Below are 20,915 nucleotides of genomic sequence, written 5' to 3'. Positions count from 1 at the left end.
TTATTTTGTGCTAACCAAATTGTCCCATCACACTGTATACTTTTCTCCATAAACCCAAACAAGGATTTCATTTCAATGTTTATTTGTTTTTGAGAGACAGAGTGCTAGCCGGGGAGGGGCAGAGAGGGAGCGAGGTGGACACAGAATCCAAAGCAGGATCTAGGCTCTGCACTCAGCACAGAGCCCAACGTGGGCTCAAACGCAAAACCTTGTCAGACATTTAACTGACTGAGCCCACCCAGGAGCCCAAGGGTTTCATTTTAAATGACCTTTGTGTTCCCTTTCAATTCTATTGGGAAAATTAACAGAGATTAGCATTATAATTTTAGCCATACAGCAAAAAATTAAAATGTTACCCTATGTTATCCCCATCATTGTATAAAGCATAAATTACTGTGATAGTGAATAGGTAAGGAAAGTGAGCCTCATAGATATTACCAAAATAGACCCATGTTTTAAAATGTTTAAATGTAGAACTTATAGAAGATGGTTTTGCAGATGTTTGGGTTCATCACAAGAGCAATTGAAGTTCCTACTAAAATTTGAGGGTTTTTTTCAGTAATACATACAAATTTCACATATGCAAATAAGTCAATGTTAATAGCTTATGATATATATCAATAACACATTGTGCATTTTTAAATATGCAAAGGACTGAAATTCATGAAAGTCTAGTAAGCTTATATAAAATGTGCACATATTGCAACATTCATATTTTTTGAGTGTACAGGAATTTACCAAATTCGACCATATGCTGTGTAACAAAGTCTCATCAACTTACAAAAATAAAAGAAATCTCAAATTCTGAGAGACTAAAAGTTTACTCTTAAATAATCCATGAGTCAAATCAGAAAAACATAAATTACAATGTATTCTTACTAAAATGTAAAATAGTAAATGAGTGATATATCAAAACTTTGGAGATACATCAAAAGCTATGGTTAGTGGAACATTTGTTATAAAATTTAAAATGTTAAAAATTATTTGAACTCCATTCTGAGGAAGTTAGAAAAAAGAATGGGAAAAAAACCCTAAAGAATAAGAAGAAAAAAAATGTGATCATTACAATAGATGAAAAAAACCATTTGAGAAAACTCAATACTCCATCTTGTAGGTGCCAAGGGCAGGCAGTCCCAAGATGAGCCACTTTGGCAAGAACACTAGTTTGAGTTAGAAGCAATAAAAACTCAGCAGTTTCAGGAAAAACTCTATACCTCCCCCTTAATTACCTGCTTGTTACCAGGAAGAGAGCTATTGACAGAAATTGCTCCTTATAAGATAAGAAACTTATCTACATAATAGGGCAACTTTGGTTTCCAAACATCTCTTTTCATCTCGCGCTAATGATCTTTCTCTCCTTTGTATCCTCAGATCCTCTACCCCTTTCCAGAGCTCATAGAAGTCTTGTTGCCTGTCTTTGGAATTTCTATGTCTGTGTGGATTCCCCATATGTTTGCTGTTAAATTTTATTTTCTCCTGTTTTCTGTTTCATATCAATTTGATTCTTAGCTCAGCTAGAAGGACATTGAACTGTAGAGGAAATTTTTCCTCTTTGACAATTATAAATATTTAACAAACTAAATATAGAAGGAATACTCCATAATTTGATAAGGAACACCTACAAAAACCTAAAGGAAACCTAATAATCAGTGATAAAACATTGATGTTTCTCTGATGTAAAAATGCAAATTATCTCTCATTATTTCATACACTACTGTACTGAGAATGTATATACACACATATGTACATGTATGTAATTATTAGAGAAAAATAAAAAATATTTGCACATTATACAGTTATATTGCTGAAAAATCCAAATTTTCTTCAGAAAACTATTAGAAATAATGTGGCAAAATTTTAAAGGTAATAATTTTTTTAAACCTGACAAGTAGAAGATTAAAAAGTTATAATTTAAAATAGTGATAAAAAGATCTGTTAATAAATCTAATGAAATATGTAAATATCTCTACATGGAAATGATTTTATTGATAGAAAGTAAAGACTGAATAAATTGAGAGATTGTGAATTGTAAAACCCAATATTGCAAAGATCAATTTTCCTTCAATTAATCTATAAATTCAATATAATTCCTATTTGAATCCCAAGAGAGTTTTTAATTTACAAAGTGGCTCTAAAATTCAAATAAAAATGCAATGGCCCAAATATAAACAAAACAGTGTTTAAGAAGATGAAGAAATGTGAAGAGGTAGGACAAATGCCACCAGGAAATGTCATTAAATAATGCCAAGGTAAAATCAGTGCAAGGTTAAACCCAAACCCAAACAAAAACAGCCTAAGCCTGACTAATGGGATATATTTGTAAACCCCTAACATAGACTTAACAGAAACACTCAATTTATAAAACTAAAAGGTGATGGGCAAATTTTTTCTTTATAAACAGTTTTAGGACCCTGACTATCTATACAATATAAACGGATTTTGACCTCTATCTAACCCTGAACACAAAAGCATCAGTTCCAGAGCATAGTGAACATAGGTGACCTTGGATGAGGGAAAGAGCATTTAAAAAGACACAAAAGGCAATAACTATACAAGAAAAATGATTAGACTATATTAATGCTAACATTACTATTAAAATATGCATTGAAGGACTAGAAAAGCAACTCACAGAACAAGAGAACATATTTGTTAGGTTCATAGATCCATAGAGAAGTAAATGAAGGAGACAATGGCGAAGGAACCCAACAACTTAATCCCTGAAGATTTTCTATATATCAATAAGAAAGAAAATTCAACAATCTTTTGGGTAAAAGACAAATAGCAGTTTACAAAACAGGATACCCATTTGACTATTAAGCATATGAAAAGTGCTTAATGTCTTTAGCCATGAGAAAAATGCAAATTAAATGTATAGTGATATATCAATATATACCCGACCAAATGAAAAATGGAAAACACTGCGTGTTGGAAGAACGGACTTTGTGACAGTATTTACTAAAACTGAAAAATAAACCTACCCATGACACAGCAAGTCAGCTGTTAGGTACATACTTAATAGGCCTATATATGTTTATCCAAAAAAGTACTAATACGTTCATAACTACACTATTTGTGATAATCTAAAGTCAGAATTTACCTAAATGCCCATGAAAATTAAAACCGATAAAAAATATCAAAAAGGATGAAGGTATCACACACCTTAAGTAGAAGAAAAATATACAAAAATACATGTAACAATATTTATTAAACTTGTATGATTTGAGTAAAGAAAAACAGACACAGGAGTGAATCACAAAACTTGCAAAATTAATTTGTGCTATTAGAAGTCACACTAGTTTTAGAGAGGTTAGTGATAACAAAGTTGCATGAGAGGGGGTTGGGTTGGGGACTTGGAAAGCTGCTGGTAACATTCTGTTTCTGATAATCTATATATACTTAGTTTGAAAAATTCATTATACTTAGAATAATGTATCATTTTGGGTATACATATATATATGTATGTGTGTGTATATATGTGTGTGTGTGTATATATATATAAAGATAATTTCAATATAAACTAACAATCTTTAAAAGAGTTCATATTGTAAAATAAAGAATGTATGCAGAAACTTAGTTACTTGAAAAGTTCAATATGTGATAAGTTGATTAGTGATTATTTGAACACATAGAGTATAAGGAAATATATTTGGAAATGACACTAGAGAAAAAAATGGAGGAACCAGCTTATAAAGAATCTGGTTTGTTTAATAAATTATTTACTTTATAATTTATAGTGAAATAAACCATACTTGTACATGGAAAACAATCTGGAAAGCATAGAACAATGGAAAGAAAAAAGTTTTAATCTTCCTAATCCAAAACAATTGTGAATATGTTAATTCATTTTTTGTGGTATTCTTGTTTTTATATTATTACTTAATATATAAGTTGGATCTTATCATCTTTAGCAGTTTTATTTATTTATTTATTTATTTATTTATTTATTTATTTATTTATTATTTTACTTTAGTGATGTAAAATGCCTACAGGTTATTTATTTTACTTTAGTGATGTAAAATGCCCACAGGTTTACATAAAGTATCCATTTGTACATTCTATTTTACTTATTTAAGTTTTCATTTGAGAGTTTAATTATGCCAATTAAAATTTATAGAATATATATTTTATTTTTTTTAATTTTTTTAACTTTTAAAATCCATTTTTGAGAGAAAGAGAGAGACAGAGCATGAATGAGGGAGGACCAGAGAGAGAGGGAGACACAGAATCCAAGGCAGGCTCCAGGCTCTGAACTATCAGCACAGATCCCGATGTGGGGCTTGAACCCACAAACTGTGATATCATGACCTGAGCCAATGTTGGATGCTTAACCGACTGAGCCACCCAGGTGCCCCTAGAACACATATTTTGAAGCTATATAGTACTCCATGATTTAGAGTGGATTGATTTGGTAGATCCACTTGTTAGATGCATCCAAAGATGCATTTTGCAGCCTCATAGGCTTTGATAAAGTTCTCCATATTCTAACTAAGGATGTCATTCAGGGATATGCTTGGCAAATGCAAGAATGTCAAAGGGCATGGGAAGCTCTTGCTCTTTATGTGTGTACACACACACAAGGAGATTAGACTTATTGACACTGTAATGGTTTGGGTTTGTTTATTCAGGCCAATAAAAGGACTTAAGATTCGAAATCTAGACCCACCATGCCTTCACCCCAACTCTTTCCTGGAATCTAGAATGTTCTATAGACATTCTCTGTAACACAAAAGCAAGACCCAGAGCATCCTGAGCAGCTAAGCATTTCTCCCTTTTGATATTACTGGATTCTTCTAAATGTTCTCCTGTGTCATCTCTTTATCCACACATTTTTTTTTCACATAAGAAACAGAATGAGTTATTTTTAAAAGTATATCAGATCACTGGGACACCTAGGTGGTCCAGTCGATTAAGCGACCAACTCAGGTCATGATCTCACAGTTTTGGGATCGAGCCCCACCTTGGGCTCTGCGCTGACAGTGGGGAGCCTGCTAGGGATTCTCTCTCTCCCTCTCTAAATAAATAAATAAATAAATAAATAAATAAATAAATAAATAAAAACTTTAAAAAAGTATATCAGATCACATTGTATTTATTTATTGCCTTGCATATTTTTTTCTTTCAGTTGGAATAAAATCTTAATATTATCCTCTTGGAAATTACCTTGATGGAATTTCTTTATGTGTCTCCTTTAATACATACATCCTTATATTCTATAGCAGAATTGAATTTTCTACAATAATATACCAAGTAGTGTACGATTTAGACTGGCCTATGGGCCATACATGACATGTATATTCACTATTTCTGTGTCACTATTTAAAGCAGCCTTTAAACAGTTTTTTTTTTTTTTTAATTTTTTTTTTTTAATGTTTATTTATTTTTGAGACAGAGAGAGACAGACCATGAATGGGGGAGGGTCAGAGAGAGGGAGACACAGAATCTGAAACGGGCTCCAGGCTCTGAGCTGTCAGCACAGAGCCGGACGCGGGGCTCGAACCCACGGACCGTGAGATCATGACCTGAGCGAAGTCGGCCGCTTAACCGACTGAGCCACCCAGGTGCCCCTAAACAGTTTTTAATTATTATCATTATGCAAAAGCTGCATAAATGCCTTTAATTGTGCTTATAAAGTAACATTTGCTGTAATCACCTTTAAAATCCAGGATATTTCTCCAAACTCAATGTGCATGACTCTTTCTCCAAGTACACTCCATCTATACTGGATGGCTTACTGATCTTCAAGCATACCAAGTTTTTCCTGTCCCCATACCTTATACATGTCAATTCCATTTGTGTAAAATATTCTTTCTCCAATCCTTCACCTATCTAAATACTCTGAGTGTCTGCTAAAAGGTCATCCCCTTACAGAGTAAATTCTTGATCACACCATCTTCCTCATTTTACCCCTCATATTATTACTTAACTTTGTCATAGCACATAATTCATTTCCTTACATCATTGCTCATAGTCTAAAATTAGTTTGTCACTCATTTATTTAATTGTTATATTCTAATTTTATACCTCAAATAGAAAGTTCCAAGAAAGAAGAAATCATGTTTAATTATTTAGGAAAATTCAGACCTGCTTTTTGGATACCTCATACTAATAAATCCATTTAACAAATTAGTAGAAATTATGCGATATAAAAAGTAAACATTGATCATATAATTCAAACATGGATTTTATGATATGTAGTTTTTGAAAACAATAAGAATTGACAATTATTTGAATCATCAACAATTTTCTATAAGAATATTAGGAAAGGATATTCTAGGTTATTTACCTCTAATGTCTTATTTTATGGATAGGAAAACTCATATTTAAACAGGTAAACAAGGGTGTCTGGGGAGCTCAGTCACTTAAGCATCTGACTCCTGATTTTGTCTCAAATCATTATCTCATGATTATAAGATCAAACCCCATGCCTGGCTCTGTGCTGGGCATGGAGCCTGATTGGGATTTTCTCTCTCTTTCCCTCTCTTTTTTTGCCCCTCCTCTGCTCATTCATTCTCTCTCTCTCTCTCTCTCTCTCTTTCTCTCTCTCTCTCTCTCTCTCTCAATATGAATAAACATTAAAAAAAATTATACAACAAAAGAATGACTCATTTTTAAAAAAAAAGAAATAAGTAAACAAACTTCAGCTAGTGTTAGATATTTCACAATAATAAATCCTAAATTACTTTTTTATTTCTATAAACTTCTTAAAGTATCAGTACTTGGATTTAAAAAGTCCTTATTGGGATTATATATACTATTGTATTCTGTATTGAAAATTAGCAACTAGGTCAAGTGTAATGATTACCTCTACTTGGAGATTCTGTCTGGAAATATGAGAGAGCTTTCAGAAAATGCACCATCTGGTGAATGGATAGTAAGTAGGACATCACTAGTAGAGGAAGAATGAATTGTTAAGTGAGAATTTATTATAGAAATAGCATTGATTTCCAGCCCACTAGAATGACGAGATACATAGGAAATTATGCTTTGTAATTGTTTTGAAAATTTCTTATATTTGTTGTAAATAATAAAATTTTCCAGGTAGCAGTATTATGGGACTTCATTTCCCAAACAAATTATATGAAAATAGGTCTTCTATATGTCTTCTCAATGAAATCAATCTGGGATGATTATAGATTCATTTTTTAAAGTATTTCGGAGCATTTGTTCTCACATATTTTAAGCACCATTATCAAACTAAAGTTAAAAACCAAAATCCCATTTTAGCAGTGAACTTCTGCCTTTGGAAATGCCTTTATGTGTTTCCTCAACCAAAACTCCTCTGAAGAAAGGCTAATTATAGGCTTCAATATGCACCTGGGTGAAAATTAACTTTTAAGCAGCCTTTAAAATAAATGGTTTTTAATTATTATCATTATGCAAAAGCTGCATAAATGCCTTTAATTGTGCTTATAAAGTAACATTTGCTGTAATCACCTTTAATATCCAGGAGCAATGTAAAGGTTTTCTTTTTTATTAAAATAAAAATATAAAGAACCCTTACTACTGATTCACAGGTCATTGTATTTCATCTCATGAGAACAAATATTTTAACTGAAATATATCAGCTGCTAAAACTTAACATGTTCTGAATGCCAGTTACTTAAAATTGAACTTAAAATATCTTCAAAATGCATTTAGTTACTGAAGATTAAATGTCAGTATACAAGATATTCAACTACAACATTGAATTTTAATATTTACTATTCTTAGACATTAGACTTAACATTTCTATAGAAAAGATAAAACATGCATATTTTAAAAAATAAGAATATGCTTAATTTATTTAAAAATTATTTGACACAACATAGTCTTTCTCTTAAGAAATATTGTTTAAAATTTCTGTGTGTGTGTGTGTGTGTGTGTGTGTGTGTGTGTGTGTGTGTATGAGTCAGAGAATAACTTTTTTTACACAAAACTTGCTAAAAGAAAAAATGAACTACAGGTCTATTTTTATTCAAAATTAGCCAAAACATTTTTTAAAAACACATGCAAACAAACCAAAAACACCTTTAAAATAGCAGCTTGAGGTAGACATGATGAGGAGTGGGGAATAGAGGCATGCTGTGATAATATGGAGTAGCATAGCAGCTGATTTAAATTTTGTTGTTTTTCCTCTGATTATTTTCTTTCTCTAGCTACTTTTTATAAGAAATTTGTGAGAGATAAAGATGTGGTATTTTAGAAACACTATTTGCAAAATTTTATTTGGGATCAGAGAAAGTATTATTCCAGAATTATTTAAAAAAAGCAGCTATTAGAGGAATTATTAGATTAAGTGAAGTCTAATTTTTTAAAGTATTATATGTAATCACAAATCCAGTATCAGTCTGAAAACTCTGATGTTAATTTATTTACTTTCATAAGATTAATTACATTCATAAATTTAAATATATTATTGGCTACCATTCTTAAACACTCCAAATGGAAGGTGCAAAGCTATAGTTTGGTAGGGATCATAATAATCATTTTATTAAATGATCTGGACAATAGAAGCTGAAATCCGTGATTATATTTTTGAACTCCTGCTTAAGTTTATTTCCAGCCTTTGTTTTGAATGAGGCCTTTATTAATGAAGATATAGTAAGTTCTATTTTTGATGGAGGGACACGTTACATGAGACTCATTGCCCAATCTGGTCTAGTCTACTTTGCATAGATTCATTCTCCTAAAGACCCTGTAAACTGATTTATATCTAGATGTGTTGGAGGAGTTATAAAATACCAAATAAACCAATAAATAACCCAATCTATAAAGATCTCATTGGACACAAATTTATAGATCTATGTATTTCTCAGAAAAAAAGATTTATAACCCTCATGATATATTTTAGGTTCAGACTTTAGGGGTGTTCGCTTTGTTTTTAGAAATAGTATGTTCTGCAAAAGTGATAGAAATGGAAAGAATATGCATTTTAAGATATTGTAATAGAGATGTGGCCTGAGAGAAGACAGATCATGTCAATCAGGTTCCCAGTTCCAAAATTTGAACAGGAATTTACAGCTTGAGGTAATGTCCATTCCTTTATATCCAAACAGCCCAGTAAATAAAAGAATAAAACATAAGGATAATATTTTTAGTATGTTTATTTTAATTAATTTCAATTAATTCTACTAAATATTTTTAATGAATTGTTATGTCCTAAATATGTAAACTATATAAAAAGCAGAAACTACATATTCCCGTTTTTTCCTCTTATGATTGCCCACAGCTGACATTTAGTTTTTTAACAAATTCATCAATAAATGGATTATGAAAAGTTTGTTGTGAAGTGGCAACATCTTAGAATTATTTCCCAATTGATATAGCTACTGATAGCATTAAATGTGTCCATTTCCCAAACTACAAAACTCCTTGACCAAACTCACATCACTTATATGAAGATATCATGTATATACATACCTCATTCAAATCAGAAATAGGGCCTCTTTTGTCCTTTTTTTATGAAAGCAGGGAATGTATAAGTTTTTTATATTCCCAGAATCTTCACCTTGACAAAAAAAAATCACTATTGTTGAAAATACACAAGAATTTCAGAATTTGATGATGTAAGTGTATTTTACTTATAAGGTGAGAATTTTGACACTCAGGGAGACTATGGTATAAAGAAACATATTTGGGACAGCATATTATATAAACAAATTATTGTGATTTTGTTTAATGTCTATAATTATTTTTTAGATTGTTAAATCAGAAAGTAGAGGACATTTGGAGAAATTATACATTACTTTGGAATAGCCATGAAAATATAACTTAGAATGCTATTTTTATGTTGTTTTTATTAATCATGAAGGGTTGGTAGGCAATTCTATATTGTTCTGTCAGTTATCAAAGAAGAAATTTTACATGTTTTTACATGATTTTACATGTTTCCATTTGCCAAATATAGAAATAAAAGCTAAGACATATTGTACCTGCAAAAATTTTTTTATTTTCAAAAGTTTTTCTCCGATTAAACTTAGCTGCTTGAACATCTCATTTGTGCAGTATCCTATTTGCTGAGGCATCATATCTGCTCACCTTTGAGAAGACTTTAGGAGCAACAGTGTGACTGCTGAGCTACTGATCCACTTAGAACAATTATTATTCTTGTCCACTAAGGACAAATCCTATGGCCTGCTTTGAAATCCTAGGGTAATAAAAATGGAAGTATTTTGTTTTGTTTTAAGTTTTTTTTTAAATTTTAATTCCAGATAGTTAACATACAGTGTTATATTAGTTTCAGGTGTGCAATATAATAATTCAACAGTTCCATACATTACCCTGTGCTCATCATGACAAGTGCACCTCTTAGTCCCCATCATCTACTTAGCCTATCCCATTCCATAACCATCAGATTGTTCTCTATAATTAGGAGTCTGTTTCTCTCTCTCTCTATGTCTCTCCCCCCCCGCCATTCTTAAAGCCCCAATAGGATTGAAATCATATGGTATGTCTTTCTCTGACTGACTTATTTCACTTAGCATAATACCCTTATCTCCATCCATGTCATTGCAAATTGGATGATTTCACTCTTTGCTATGGCTGAAGAGTATTCCATTGTATGTATATACCACATCTTTATTCAGCAATCAATGGACATTTGGGTTGTTTCATATCTTGGTTATTGTAAATAATGCTGCGGAAACAAAAGAGTATATGTATCCCTTTGAATTAGTGTTCTTATATTCTTTGGGTAAATGCCTAGTAGTGCAATTATTGGTCAAAGATCTTCTAATCCTATAAGAATATGCAAAGTTCCTGAGTTGGCATCAGTCTGAATCCAGTTAAGAAAACATAAACTACTCTTTGTCTTTCAACAAAGGGATGATTATCACAGGTGGTTGATAACGTAGATGCATTCAGTGTATGTGGTTTAATTCATAGTACCTACTGTTAATACTTTCAAATGAGTCCATGATATTTTGCTGAATAGGTATTAGGTAATTAAAGTTATGTGTCTTCCTCTGAGATATTTTAATACTATATATTTAGGGAAGATAACAGAGCTTTTCAAAGGGGTGCTTTTGTTATTTCTTGAATAATTTGCTACATATATTAATGATAAACACCCACAGAAGGTATATACACCTACATTTACCAAGAACATTTTACAAATATGTATATAATCTAAGAACTTTAATTAGAATATTTTGATTATGTAAAACTTAGAACGCTGCAGAAATTAACCAATCTAAAAAATCCCAGTTTAAAAATAAGGAAACTCAGAATTTCTTTAAAATTTTTAACTAATGTGTACTTGATTTTTATAACACCAGTCATCTTTTTGTCAAAATATATATGCATAGTCACATACATACTTACATATATGCAAACAAAGTTTGAGAGGACATAGGAATTTAAATATGTAAAAATAAAGCAAAAAATATTTCCACTCTTAATTAAAAAAAATTTCCAATGTATTGTCATCACATATAGTCCATTTGAAGTATACATAATTCAATATATATTTACATATAAATATAATTTATATGTAAATATAAATATATATTTTGATACAAAGTATATATTCAAATGATTTAGTAAATAATGTCTAGAAGATATTTTTAATTATTATAGTTTCAGAATGACAACATACAATGTATATATGAATAAATAAATATGATTCATGAGAAATTATGTTTCACTTTTAATATTGGTAGAATTTTCACTAGAAATTGAAATACTACTGTGACATATTATACTTTTCAATAACATGCTAAACAATAAAAAAAATAATAAATTACCATGAAAATGTGTAAAATTCAGGTGATTTAAAATCACAAATTTTTAGTTTATAATTCAGATATTTTAATTGTCTTAAGCAGATAGTATTATGAAACATTTAATGAAGTAAGAAAATCTTGTTCAAAGACCAATCCCTTGAAAATATTTGGATGTATCTTTTATTAGTCGTATCTACAGTTTCTACTTTTTATTTGCCTCGTTTACTACTCTAAAGTTAGCTAGAATCTACCATTTAATATTTTTATTCAATAAAAGTACTGTTTGTTTTGAATTTCTGTTACATAATAGTCAACTATTGACCAAGTTTGATTTAGTGAATTTATATACTATTTTTATATACATGAGATAAGTTATTTTTACTACAGTATGAATGGAATCATGGCTGATTTTCTATGCATATAAGAATTGAATTTCTTCAAATAAATCTTATGCTTCTTTTGTGCCCACAAAGACATCTGGATACTCATCAGAAGTGTAAAAATCCCAACTAGAAGAAAAAAGAAATAATTATCCTTTCTTATTTCTATGATCAATATACCCAGTTATACTGGGAAAAAAAACTATCTTATGTAGCTCTTAAAATATTTCTCAAATGTTGCATACTTCTATATCAATTTTCTTTACTCATATTAATTGCTTAGCATAATATATGTTCATCCATATTTATTGCGTAGTTGTAGAAACATTGAAAGTATATAGCAGAGTTCAAAATAATCCACATTTTTTATATCCCACTGCCACAAAGTATTTCCAAATAAGGAATTGTTATCTCTTTGAATTGTTCAATAATAGTTTTCTATATGCAGATAATAGATGTCTACACACATGCATATGGCAAACCACAAAAATTATGATTTAAAAATTTTGTATAGTGAAATAAATAATGTGTGAAATGGATGTAATCGATATACTTTCCAATACATGAAGTTCAATGCAATTTAACTCTCTTATGTGTGTTAAAATGCCCAGCATTTGAGATTACACACTCATGCTCCCAGCCTTCTATTCAGAGACATTCATGAACACTTGAAGGACATAACACATACATATGCCTATATTCATCATAAAAGAGATTTTCAAGTGAAGTGCATTATTAACACAACTTCTTATGAGTAAATCCTTTTTGCTTAATTAATTTTTTTGGGCTACATTAAGCCATAAGTACCTAGAGATTTTTGTTCCAATATATTTTAATACTGCTAAAAATATCCAAAATAAAGATAAAAATGAAAGCAAAAAAATCCTTTTGCAAAAATGCCAAACTTTAGCACTACAGAAACTTGTTCTCAGAAATCACTTATCCTAAAGGAGCATTTACTTAAATGTCAAATAACCAAGGTCTTACCTGGCAGTGTTTGTGTCATGACAGTGAAACTAATCCATGATCCAATCTGTTATATTAAAGCATAAATTTAAAAATACTATGATTAATCTAGGAATTTTTTATTTGTGGTTTTAAATAGGTAATGTGAAGCTTAAAACACGATAGAAAAACTACTGGTAGAAATACATTTTCCCCAAATAAAGATTTTGTTGTTAATTATGATAAAGAATCCCATAAACAACATCATATTCATAAAATAAGAAATGAAAGACATTGTTCCAAAAACTTTGATAAAAAACAGAATCCTGAAACATCTCAAGACACTCTATATGAAAATTATAAAATTTTGTTTAAAAATATATATATGGAAAGATATTCATTTTCTGCAGGGAAAATTGTAGTTTACGTAAATGTTCCAATTTCCCATGCGTATAACTCGAATTGAATCTATATCATAATTTATATATCTGTCTATGCCTATATATACAGATAAATCCTCTGTATAATTATATATGTTAAACTTTAATACTTGTAAATATAGAAACACATGCATTTAGTTTCTCATAGAATAATGTTTAATTATTTACATACATAAATAGCATACCTCATAGGTGTAGTTAGGACATGAAACCAGAAAAAACATCCATGTGAAGGGGTTATAATTTGGACTTGGAAAACAGGCATTAACTCCTTTTAGAAAGAATAAAATATCAATGATGGTACATACTGCAATTTAATCATATATGTATTATATAATTCTAAATTCCCTAAAACAACTTACACCACATAAAATGTCATCAATTATGTATAGAACTAACTTCCCAAATTACTCAGAAGAGTCCCAGTTTGAAATGCTATGGCCTTTTGACTCAAACAATATACCTGTAATTTTCTATGTCTACAGCTATGTTGCCATACATTTATACAATATACCATGATAATCAGTTCTTTAAAATTTAATACAAAAATGTTATTTTGCATATCATAATAGTTGCAGCTGAATTACATACTACAATTAGTAAATATGCTTTAACAATTGCATGCTTCTTCTCTTTTAGTGTCAAAGAAGATATTTTTGGTTGAGATTGTTTAATACTTCAAACCTCCCTTTCTATTTAATTAGTGAAAATCCAAAAGGAATTTTGTAAGGATGTCATTTATATCAGAAAAGTGTGAAAAATCTCTCATAAGAGGATTACAATGAATATCACCATAGTTAATATTCAGAAATACCACATAAATTACTTCTGCTCAGCAATCAGGGTTGTTATTTACAATTTTCATTATACTTTGCATATTGTCACTTGATATTTGTGATTCTTTGCCTTTTAATTTTGTTCAAGAAATATTTTAGATAGCATATTAAAATTATTTCAAGTTGAACTTTGAGCTGTGACATTTATAAAAGTAAATATGAATTATAAAATTACTGTTTATTCTCCATAACAAGTTTAATTGGATAACACATCAACTAATCTCTTTTAGTTATAATTCTAAAGTCATAATGAAATGCCAGTATGTTGTTTTCAGAGTTGTATCTATTGTTAAAATATCAACAAAAAATATGTTAGGTACTGTACAGATTTCATGTACTGCTCATTTCAAGATAAAGATAAATACATATGCCATTTAATATCATATTCTCTTGATAGCATTCATGTAAATGTCTTTGTGTAATGCCTATATATTCATCAAAAGAAAAATAATTGAGGGAGCACCTGGGTGGCTCAGTCTATTAAGCCCTGGACTCTTGCTTGCAGCTCACATCGTGATCTCACAAACCTGTGAGATGGAGCCCAGCATCAGGCTCTAGCGCTGACAGTGCAAAGCCTGCTAGGGATTCTTTTTTTCCCTTGCTCTGTGCCCCCACCCTGCTCATGCGCGTGTGTGAGTGCTCTCTCTTTCTCTTTATCACAATAAATAAATAAACTTAAAAAAAAAAAAAAAGGGAATTCCCAAACTCAAAATAGATATGGCCAAAACAGGAAGAAAAAAAGAAAAGATGAGAGTTGATTGAACTCAAGAAAGAAATTGTAGAAAAAAAAAATCATCTCAGTAATATAGACTTTTCAATTTTCCTAAGAGTAGAATGTTCACTAGAATAGGGGATATTAAGTAGATGAACAAAACCAGCCAAAACAAGCAAACAAGAAGGAAAAAAATAGAAAGTGATAGATATATAAGATATAAAATATAATACATATACAATTTACCCCCTGACCCAGTCCAAAAGCAACAAAACAAATTTTAAATTACAAAACTTTCTGGTACTAAAAAAAGGGACATGAATCAGTATCCTGGAAAATTACATCATGTATCTGGGAAAACTGACCTGAAATGATCAACTCTGAGACACACCTCACAAAATTAATAGATGTAGTGATAAGGAAAAATTCTTTTGAGTCTGAAGGCAAAAAGACCAAGTCAATAAACAAAGAAGAGAAGATTAGATTTCTGATTTCTCAAGAGCAACATACAAGCAAGATAAAAGGCGGAGTGAACCCTGAAGAAAAAAAAAAGTTTTTTTCATTTGAACAATTCCAAAGTTACATTTGACTTTAGAAATATGATGATTTAAAAATTTTCATTTTCTTTATTTTTTAAATGTTTATTCATTTATTTTGAGAGAGAGAGAGAGAGTGCACAGGAGGGACAGAGAGAGTCCCAAGTAGGCTCCGTGGAGTCAGCACAGAGCCCTAGGAGGTGCTCAATCCTACAAACCATGAGATCATGACTTGAGCCAAAATTGAGAATGGGACACCCAGCCAATTGAGCCACCCAGGAACCCCTGAAATTTTCATTTTCATATAATGATACCAGAATCCAGACAAGATGAAGAAACTTGAGCAAGGTAATGTTGTTAAGGGTTCATAGTCAAGACTAAAATTAGTGATATTCATAACTTTGGTAATGTTAGTATTTTTATAGGACTGTATTGTGTTTCTACACAAAAACAAATCAGACTATCAGAACTTTTAGGCTTCAAATACATCCAAAGAGAACTCAGTAAATCATGAATATAGATAAGATAAAAATGGCATCCAACCATTTAATTAAATGCAGGCTCTACTGTAAGGCAAAAGCAGACAGTAAACCACTATAGTACTGGCATTAATCTGTTAACATTTTTCAGCAAGAGAGAGTACAGATATTTTCAAATCATATTATAGTTATTTTAGATATCCATGTATCTATCTCTATCTCTATATGTTCATCAATACTCAAGAAGTTGAGTAGTTATCACAGGATTATGTAATGTAATAAAAATGTTATATATTTTGGCTTTTTTATACATTCACAAATATACCAACATAATAAATTTCCTTTTTAATTCTATATGTGTAAGTATTATTCTGGAAAATATTTCACCAGACTGCCAGAAATATGCAAGGCAAGAAAATGTTAAGACATTCAGGTAGATATTAAAACATACTTGAGACAAATACACGTTTATATTTTCAGCGAGATTGATAACAAAATGAAATCCAAATGTTGACCATTGTTATTTGAAAGTATAATATAATCATGTATCATGTACAAAAAACAGTGTGAATCCTTACATATAATTAAGCCTGAATGACAGGACTGATTTACCAAGAAGAGCTTTAGATAAACAGTGTAAATTTAAAAAAAAAAATTTTTTTTAACTAACTACTGAATTCAAAATGTCCTCCTAGGCATTGCTATTTTTTTATAGCTACTGTATTTGCTAAACAATGATCACTTTTATTAGAAAAAAGCTTAAGAAGTCAATTGAAATATAGTGAGATTGTGTCCATTATTATGCAAATTAGATCAAGATTGAGAGTTAAGAAATTAGATCTGTATCACTGAATTTTATATTGCCTTTATTAGTAATATCTCTTTATTTTTTCATATATTTAAGTGAGGTTATCATTTGTTCTGAGGAGGGCATGCATACTTCATTTTAGAGAAACCATTATTAGGAAATATGATTTAGTTCAAAATTTGAAAAACTTAGGCATAAAGGGACTAGCCTTGGGGCATATTGTCTTACATGTTTCCAACTATTGCTTTAAAAAAGTGTTCACTTAAGGCTTTGAAAGTAATAATTAACATCACACTAGATTAACTCACACCAGAGAAGATAAAGAGAAAAAGGGACTAACCTGTGTGGTTAGGATGAGACAAAATTACATTGATGAAATGATTTCCAGCTTCACAAATCTGTAAAACATTTAAAAGTTTTCACTGTGGTATACCTGTTCCTCTTTAAAAATTGTATTCTCTCTATATATACTAATGTCCATGTAATATATTAATTCCAAAGATCCAAGAGACATATTATTACTCTAATTGCAAGAAGAGGACATGTTGTATTATAACAATAAAAAAAGCTGTTGAATATATATTGAGTTAACATAATGAGTCACATTGAGGTAGAAACTTTGAAGATATTATTGACACCTTTTGATAACTAGGTTCAAATTTCCTTGTTAATCAGGCATTGCTGACTATATGCTTTGTACTTGTTTTAGTAGGTAAAGTTTGCATGCTATGAAGAGGTAAGTCACGTCGGGAAAGATAGATTTGGCATAGGTTAACATGTTCTAAATTCATTAGCACAGCAGCACTACTTCAAGGGTGGTAGTGTGATTCCCAGGTGGATTCAGCTCAGTTTAGAAAATTTATTCTAAGAGGTACTGTCCCACCAAGACACTTGCTGCTTGTCTGTCATCTGGCCCCTTGATCATGCACACTCCACATGTCCCTGTAAATAGGCCACTATGACCCTCTAAGAAGCTTGTGTTACTAACATCTTTGGAGAGGGGTTGGGGAGGGCTAATAATGTTCCCAATTTGCAACATGTATTCCCAGAAGTTACATGCCTTATCTGATTAACACAAAGTGTGTATTCAACATTTAAATACTATGGTATTAATAACAGATTGTTATTCAAAACCTTTATTGTTTAGGGTCATCCAAAGTTTTACTGTAATATATTCCATAATTGAGCATGTTTTTAACTCAGTGTCTTTAATGCTATCAATCTCTTAAAATATATCTGATTTTGTTCTTTTCAACAATTTCTGTATTGGTTTATTCACATTTTGTAATTGTAGAAGAAGCTCCTAGTTTCTCAAGTTATCATTAGGAATCAAAGTTGAATTTCACATTTTCAGATAATAATTTTATAGTTGAACTTATTTGTAGGTGAATGTGGTTAAGAGTGTGGACTTTTGTTGGACTAATTTGTGTTCAAAAAGCACATCTTTTAACTTACTTATTAGAGATTACGTGATTAAGACATTTGAAATTTCATTTCTTCACCTAAATGCAAATATTACTTCCTATCTCATGATGATTATTTGAGGATGATTAAATGAAGTCCAGTGTCTGACATATGAATTGCCCAATAAAATTATGATAATTTTAGTTACCAATGTCATCAGTTAAAAACTTCTCCAGAGAATGATCCTACATTGATTGATCTTCTCTAAATTTCTGTGTCACACATTGGCTACACTACAAAACATATAATTACCAAATTAATAATTTGTTATATTTGTTTGATCTTAATACCTTTGCTCATCTTTCAGTCAAATAGAATGTCATACTCATTTTTCATCACTCACAGTGCCAAACACACAATGGAATATATGATAAAAGTAAGTAGTATTAATAAGCAAATTACCTTAGCAAATCTTTGTAAACAAATTATATTTTAGAAATATGGATTTTCTTCACTTTTTGATTCTCAATATTTTATACTTATTCAACCATCAAAATATTTTCTCCTTCTTACTTTTTACAGCTAAATATGGAAACATCAATGTTCTACCCAAAGTATAGGCCATGGAAAAAAGAGCTTTTAGGCTTCAGTCAGACCACTAAAATAGCTGTAACTAATGCCATAATTTAAGATTATGTGCCCCGTGAAGGGCCCAGCCCCAAAATAAAACATATAACATACTGAAATAAGAAAAATAAAAGAAGGGGATTAAAAAAAAGTTGTAAATAAGCCAACTAGTCCATTGCTGTCTACCGATGAAATGCATATCTATATACATTCCAGGGGTGGAGAGAGAAAAATAAAAAAACACATCAGCTTTATCCATATGCCTAGACATACTTAGCTTATCATCAACTTAGCAACTCCATAATGGATTTTAAAGAGCAATGTGACTATTTTCAATTTTCACCTTAAGCACTGGGTTTAAAATTCTGAAGAATGAATGAGTCCACTATAGGCTAACTGCCCTAAATAGAAGTGGTTGATATAATTTCCTCTTGGATCCGGGCTGAGTAAGATTAGAAAATTCAGTCAGTGCTATAAAACTCAATATACGGTTCTATTACCAAATAAAATTTCAGAAGCACATTAAATCTGAAACACTGGAACATTTTTCCATATGATTTATACATTTCTCTTGGATTGATTCTTTTCTAAATTAGATGTATTCATTTGGCACATTATATGTTAACACAACAATTTCATAAATAAAGCTTGAGGAAGTTGCTATCATTAGGTTTGATTTTTACGTTACTTAAAATTTAAATTATCTTATGTAGCAAAACATACAGATGTAATCTACTGTGAACTGTGTATGATTCCTACGTAACACCGATGGTAAAGACATTGTAGATAATAAGTACACAGGAACATAAGAAAAAATGCCAAGGAAACATTGTCCAGATATTTTAAGAAAAAAATTATATTTAAATAATACGTGCAAGAAGAAGCAGTTTTCCTGCATTATAGTAGTAGAACAAATGAGTTTCAAAATATTTCATTTGATTTGCTCAGATACAAATTGATAATTTGGAACAATGTTACCTTCTTTCAAAAAGTTTAATTAAAAAATAAGTTTATATTTTCCAGACACATTCACAGAGAGATCAGCAACTCAGGGGCATTGCCAGAATCACCTTACTTACAAAGAACAAGATGACCTAGATTTCAAAAGTCACTAGGAGTTTGTGCACAACAATGTGGATACACTTAACACTACTGAGTTGTGCACTAAAAATGGGTAAGATAGTAAATTTTATGCTCTTTGGGTTTTTACCATAGTTAATGTTTTTTTACTTCCCTGGATATATTGTTTTAATTGCAAAAGAATTTTAGAAGAGTAAATAATGAAAATTCAAATGTACTTTCATTTGGAAGTATATGTGTTGCTTAAAGTAAATCTAAAAAAAATTTATTTTTGCTTGTTTCATATAATCTTTATTGAGTAGCTTGACTATATGTTGCGTCATACTATATGAATAATAGGGTGTTAGTGATTCAATAATCCATTTTCCTCTTGAGCGTTAACATTATATTGATAAGTATAAAAATAAATTTGTCAGCTAATTGAAAGTATCACAGTGTTTACATGAGAAAATAATCTTTTCCTTGAGTGTTTTGATTTAGGAAGTAAATGGAAACACTTTTATTTTTTCAGCACCCTCAGTATTCTCAGTTCTTTGACATTTCAATTTTATTTTTAATTAGTATTACTAAATATTTAACAATGTGGGATGGGTGAAATAGGTGATGGAATTTAGGAGTGCACTTGAGATGAGCACTGGGTAATGTAAGTGTTGAATTACTGTGTTGTACTCCTGAAACTAATATCACATTGTATTGTTAACTAACTGGACTTTAAATAAAAACTTAAAGATAAATATATAGACCTTAAGAAATATTTAACAATATGCATATGGGGCAGGGAAGTATCAAATTAATAGCTCATAAAGGACTTTTTAGTTACTATATCAGAAGTGTGGTTGTCCAGATTTTTATCAAAATATTCACCATTAAATCCCACTGTTTTCATATTGAAAGACATGATTGGATCAGAATATATGGAATTTCAGTAGTAAAGATGCTTCTTGTTTACTACTCGGTACTGTACCT

At 30.4% G+C, this 20,915-nt stretch overlaps 1 protein-coding gene across 2 annotated transcripts in view; it reads right to left on the bottom strand.

Annotated features, from left to right (window-relative positions):
- The window catches only part of TECRL (trans-2,3-enoyl-CoA reductase like), a 124,988-nt gene that overhangs the window by 14,173 nt on the left and 89,900 nt on the right, over positions 1-20,915 (bottom strand). The window contains exons 9-12 of one of the 2 annotated variants that reach the window (XM_086704934.1): positions 17,179-17,236; positions 13,653-13,738; positions 13,070-13,115; positions 6,803-12,211 (exon numbers count right to left, since the gene is read on the bottom strand). In XM_086704934.1, the coding sequence (XP_086561060.1) occupies positions 12,084-12,211; positions 13,070-13,115; positions 13,653-13,738; positions 17,179-17,236 (318 nt within the window). In that variant the 3' untranslated portion in view covers positions 6,803-12,083. The remainder of the gene's footprint in view (positions 1-6,802; positions 12,212-13,069; positions 13,116-13,652; positions 13,739-17,178; positions 17,237-20,915) is intronic. The other variant, XM_086704935.1, reaches the window with a different exon arrangement.

Source organism: Puma concolor, chromosome B1 (assembly GCF_028749965.1).
Source record: "Puma concolor isolate L17-30 chromosome B1, mPumCon1.1.hap2, whole genome shotgun sequence".
Taxonomy (NCBI): domain Eukaryota; kingdom Metazoa; phylum Chordata; class Mammalia; order Carnivora; family Felidae; genus Puma; species Puma concolor.
This window is presented reverse-complemented; position numbering and strand designations above follow the sequence as displayed.